The 5,580-nt window shown below is 50.8% G+C and overlaps 1 protein-coding gene across 1 annotated transcript; it reads left to right on the forward strand.

The window, feature by feature from the left end:
- Positions 1-1,626: 1,626 nt before the first annotated feature.
- On the forward strand, positions 1,627-5,344 carry DUSP7 (dual specificity phosphatase 7; the record flags this gene model as incomplete). Its single annotated transcript, XM_010082157.1, has 2 exons — positions 1,627-2,055; positions 4,613-5,344. Coding segments are annotated over 2 exons (737 nt in total), but the record flags the coding sequence as incomplete, so codon positions are not given.
- Between the last annotated feature and the right edge of the window lie 236 nt (positions 5,345-5,580).

The following is a 5,580-nucleotide window of genomic DNA, read 5'->3' on the forward strand; positions in this document are numbered from 1 at the left end:
CGTGAGGGCTGGGGTGGTTTGGGGTTTTGGGGTTTTTTTTAGGGGGCGTTTTGAAAGATCGCAGCGGGCCTCCGCAGCGGGCTGAGCAGAGCCCGCTGCTGGGACCCTTCCCAGCATCCCAGTCCTCCCAGTCCGGTCGCTGGATGGCGGGGCTGAGGCAGAAATGCCAGGAGAGCGGAGGAGTGAAGTCGGGGGGAGAGAGTGGTGAAGAAAGTTGCCACTGGCAGCCCTTTAAAAAAACACTGCTGCTTCTTGATAGACCTTTTTGGGTAGCCGGAGGAGCTTCTGGTACGGGGTTGGGGTGACAGGGGGACAGGCAGATGTTTGGGGACCAGCCTTCAGGGCTGGGCTGCCCCCACAAGCCTCCTTCAAAGGTGACATGGTGGGGTGGCCCAAGGAGAGGGGATGATCCCACTTTCCCCCCGTCCCTTTGTTCCCTGCCCGTGCCAGTGGGTGAGTCCCCCATCCCATCCCAGTTTGGGGTTTCATGATGGGCTCCGTTGCTCCTTCTTTTTGTCTTCCTATTTCTCTCCCCGTTGTCCTCATCCCAGCAGGAAGGAGCAGCTTTGAAGTCACTCCTAGGCTCCCCTCCATGGGCAGGGGAGGAGCTGAGCCCCTTTCTCTGCCTTTTTCCGGGAGCCTCGGTGGGAAATGTTTCCAATTAAAATTCCAAAATGGCTCCTCGGCGCTGTCTGGCGGCACGGGGGGGAGGAGGAGGACGAGGAAGAGCATTTTTCATGAATGGATGTGGCAGGAGCTGTCTGTCCTGCTCAGTGACCCCACCACAACCGCCGAACCCACTAACAGAGTTTCCAGAAGGCCTTTCTAATTAAACCATTTGTCAGTGTCAGATACCAATGGCTGAGCTCTGGTTTAATATTGCCTGGAAAGGAAGAAGATTGGTGGAGTTTTTTTGCTTCCTTGCCTCTGCCTTCCTTCCCAAACTGTTGGGCTGAGGAAATGGAGAAAAGGACTTAGGAGCAGGCATGAAGGGTCCCATCCCTCCTCAAGCCTGCTGCGGTTTGGGTGAAGGACAAACCTGTGACACCACTCTGTCGGAAAACATGTTTGTAGGGATAAAAGAGGTGTGAGGATCACTCTGGCAAAACTTACAGCCTTTTTTCCTGCTTGAAGTGAATTATTTTATTGGCCTTAGTGCCTGGGCTGGGTATGCAGTTGTTGTTCTTGCTTTATCTTTTCAGATGCAGATACTTCTGTGCTTCTCTGTCTAGATGGCATAATAGCTCTTGCCTAAGCTGCTCCAGATCCATATTTCTGAGAAGCTAAACAAGGCAATATTGTTTCTTGCCATTGATTTTATTTCTGGATGCTTGGTTTTTTTTGTGATTGAGATTTGACCCCTGTTTATCACAGGTGATATTGAACTTTGTAAGAAACACTCTGGTTTCCTGGGACCTGTTTGCTCAGTAACAGTCTGCCCAGGGAAGATGAGGGAGCAGGGAGATGCCTTCCTTGGGGTGAAGTTGAAGGTATACCAACTTTTTACTGGCAGACTTGCTAAGTAACATGCACTTGTGTTCAGGTAGAAGGATTTCCTATTCTGTAGAATAAAACTTCTTTTTCTCTCTGCCTCTCTCCTTCCTTCTCTCCTTTCCCCCTCCCCAGGTGGCTTTAACAAGTTTCAGACCGAATATTCGGAGCACTGCGAGACAAACCTTGACAGCTCCTCGCCCAGCAACTCTCCTCCGGCATCAGTCCTTGGCCTGGGAGGGCTGCGGATAAGCTCTGACTGCTCAGATGGCGAATCCGACAGGGAACCCAGCAGTGCCACGGAGTCGGATGGGAGCCCCATCCCTAACAATCAGCCTGCCTTTCCGGTCCAGATCCTACCTTACCTGTACCTGGGCTGTGCCAAAGATTCGACCAACTTGGACGTCCTGGGCAAATACGGCATTAAATACATCCTGAATGTGACTCCCAACCTGCCAAACATGTTTGAGCACGATGGAGAGTTCAAGTACAAGCAGATCCCCATCTCAGATCACTGGAGCCAGAACCTCTCGCAGTTCTTTCCTGAGGCCATTGCTTTCATTGGTAGGTGGCTGGTAGAACATCTCTTTTCATACTCACCGCTTGGGAATGTGGCGAGCTGCTTCCCAGGGCTGTTGCTTGTCTCTGGCCCCACCTCTCCAGGGCACAGCATCGGCGCTAGCTTAGGAGCTGAGCGTCACGCTGCTGAAGTGACACTTCTGGTGTGTGTCACCCTGGCTGGGTTAAGGGAGGCCTCCCCTTCCAAAATTCAGCCTCTTACAGCACCTCAGCTGGGTTACCTGCAAGTGGCAGGACTGGCCGCGCTGGACCCAGCTGTGCTGCCTCTTGCCCTTGTATGGGGATTCGCACTTGTGTGAAATGGCTGAAGCGAGGCGGTGGGGAGCTCCTTTGCCTGCTTTGCTTGAAGGAATGAGTGTTGATGGGAGCTGCATTAATGTAACTGGTGCCAGCAATTCCTTAGCCCCAAGTGTGGTTAAAATCTGGGGGAGAGGGGGGGAGCAATGTTTTCTTCTCCCGAGGGGATTTGCTAGTCTAGCTGCAATCCTGCTGTAAGTCGCCCTAGCATAACTAACTCCTTGTATGGATACTTCTCCTAAGGTAAGTGTCAACACAATGAGTTAGTGATTATAATTACACTGCAGAGCTCAGCTGGAAAAACTGCTGTGCAGACAGCCCCTGGGACAGCTTTGGCTGAGTGTGGGGAGGGGCACAGGGCGCATAGATCTCTTCTTGCAAGCTAATGTTGACTTTGAAAATTGCTTCTTATACTGTGAGAAGTGTCTGTTGGACTGAATAGGGACATAACACTTCCAGCATGACCTGTGCTGTCTGCTGGTGACGGTCATTAGCCTAATCAGCTCTGATTTATGGGGGCTGCATGGTACAGGTAGTCATTACCACCGTTAACTGTTAAAAGTCCTGTGGCTTCATTTCTGGTTACAATCATCAGTATAGGTAAAGGCGAGGGGGACCTTTACCTTCACACTGAAATCTATGCAGCCTGTTTCCATGCTGCTTTGTTGCCCCCTGTCTTGGACCCCGCTGCAAGTGCTGGCTCGCTGGGCTGTGAGGCCTGGAGCAGGGCGGAGCGGGGGTAGGTCCTCGTCTGTTTTCCAGCTGTTGGAAACCCTGGTTCCCACGCGCTCTCCTTTGTCCCCAGTTGCTGTCCTCTAGTAACACCACTGCAGTCGGAAGCGGCTGCTTCATTGTGGCAGCAGGGACCTGTCTGATGTCCCATCTTCATTCGCTTCCCACATGGAGTGTGTTATTAAACATCAGGGGTGAGGTACGGGATCCCCGCTGGCATGTGGCATTTGGGATCCGTCTGCTCCAGTCAGGGGATGTCTCTGTGAACACTGTGCCTGTGCTTTCCAGTTAATGACAGGAAATGGAGGATTACCTCACTCAAAAACCAAACACCAAGAAATGCAGCACAAGTCAGATGAAAGGCAAAAATGTCTCAAAAAAATGTTGAACAAGGAGAAGTGGGGAGGGCTGGGCATGCTGGGGGTGATTGGCCACTGTACTGGAAATTCTTGCCTGGTTTTGGAGGCTGAGGCAGAAAACCTGTTGTGGCTTGGGTCTGGATTTTGTTTTGCCTGCATCTTCTTTGCCCTTCCCTGTGCTCGTGGTGCCCAGGGAGTGTCTCTTACCTCCAGCTTTGCCCAAGGATCCTCTTTTTCCTGCCACCTTCTCCCTCCCTGCCAAGCTCTCAGTCAAATGACTGACTTCAAATAGGGCTGCGCAGAAGTAAGCAGTGCTGGGTACTTGCGTGCATTCAGCGCTCTCAGCGGCATGTCCCTCTTTCAGCGCTAAGATGTCAATTCATACAGGGATCACGCTGTTCTGGCTGCGCGAGAGACAATGAGTGTGTGTGTGCTTTTCAATCGGTGGCAAGGGAGGGGAAATTTCATCACTGTTCTCTCGCCATTTTTTTGGTCCAGCCTGCATTCCTGAATTCATCCTGAGAGCCTCCTCCAACACAAGCGCTTGTTTGTAGTGAAGTGCGTTTCTGTCTATCCTAAAGAACAATTTCGTAATAAGGGAAGTTCCTGCACTTCAGACTCCTCTTAAATTGGCTTTGACTACATTCACATAACTTTGTTGTGGAAGGAGGAGGAGAACAGTGGAAGAGGCTAGCTTGTGTGGTGCTGGGCTGCAGCCTCGCATTAAGCGCGGAACCTTCCCCGGTTAGTTGGTGTTGAGGGGGGTGTGCTGTGCCTGACCACCAGCATCTCCCCTGGAGCCGTTGTCTCCAGCTCCATCTACATTCTGTGGGTTTGCGTAGAGGGTACCGATGCTCCCCAGGCAAGGGATGTGTTGCCAGGCTTGATTAATACTTCTCAAGCATGTGAGATGCTTGGCCTTGCTGCGTGGAATGGGGATGTGCAGCTTTGCCTTGTGGTGAGAATATCTCAGAGCCCCTTGGGGAGAGATGTGGGTGTCAAAGGGACATGAGATGGTGTCACTAGGAGCAGGGGATCCAGTTCTGGCAGTCATCCTGGTCGTAGGAGCTTGCAGCTGCCACCTGGCCCTGCTCCAAAGCCATGTGTTTTTGGTGCAGAATAATAGACTCCCCCTTCCCCTTGTCTTGTTGCAGATGAGGCCCGTTCCAAGAAGTGTGGGATCCTTGTTCACTGCCTCGCTGGCATCAGCCGGTCCGTAACAGTCACTGTCGCCTACTTGATGCAAAAACTCAACTTGTCCTTGAATGATGCCTATGACTTTGTGAAAAGGAAAAAATCCAACATTTCCCCAAATTTTAACTTCATGGGCCAGCTCCTGGACTTTGAGAGGACTCTGGGACTCAACAGCCCTTGTGACAACCGCTCGCCCAGCGAACAGCTCTACTTCACCACCCCCACCAACCACAACCTGTTTCAGCTGAATACCCTGGAGTCCACATGAAGGGGATGCCACCTGGTCGGGAACTTGAGCATCGAATCGCTTCTCTTGAGCATTTCAACTCTTACAAAAGTATCTGTCTTGCCAGGCAGCTCTGAAACGACTGGCTTCTCTGGGCAGAGGTGCCTGATCGCTGCTTTAAGAAGGCTAATGCCGTTCATTAGTGTCCTGATCAAAGTGGTTTGAAGAGGTAGTCTTTTTACAGGGGGTTATTTAATACGGGCGATGTTACAGCATTTTGAACGCAGCTGTTACCGGCAATAACCGCTTTCCTGGGTGCATTGGGACTGTCGGAGCACGCACACATGTGAAGAGCTACCAGGGGTTAGCTTGCTGTGGAAAGTGAGGAGATTTATGCACTTGGAAACCTTGAACAAAAGGTGTTGGGCCAAGACTGTTTTAAACCCCAAGTTTACTTTTTTGATTTTTAAAAAAGCAAAGGTAGATCTTACTCGAGCTTTGGGTTCAAACTCTTTTTAAATATGTAAGTTCCTGACTGTTTGTACAGACGAGGTTGCAAAACCAGTATTTTATTCTGTTCCTTGTTTGATCATTTATTATTTTTTTAATCAAATGTTTATATTGACCAAATGCATTTTGCACACTTTGTGAAGCCTTGGTATGTCCTGGCATATTACTGGGTACTCCAGAGAGAGATACATG

This window comes from Pterocles gutturalis, unplaced genomic scaffold, assembly GCF_000699245.1.
Source record: "Pterocles gutturalis isolate BGI_N339 unplaced genomic scaffold, ASM69924v1 scaffold24736, whole genome shotgun sequence".
NCBI lineage: Eukaryota > Metazoa > Chordata > Aves > Pterocliformes > Pteroclidae > Pterocles > Pterocles gutturalis.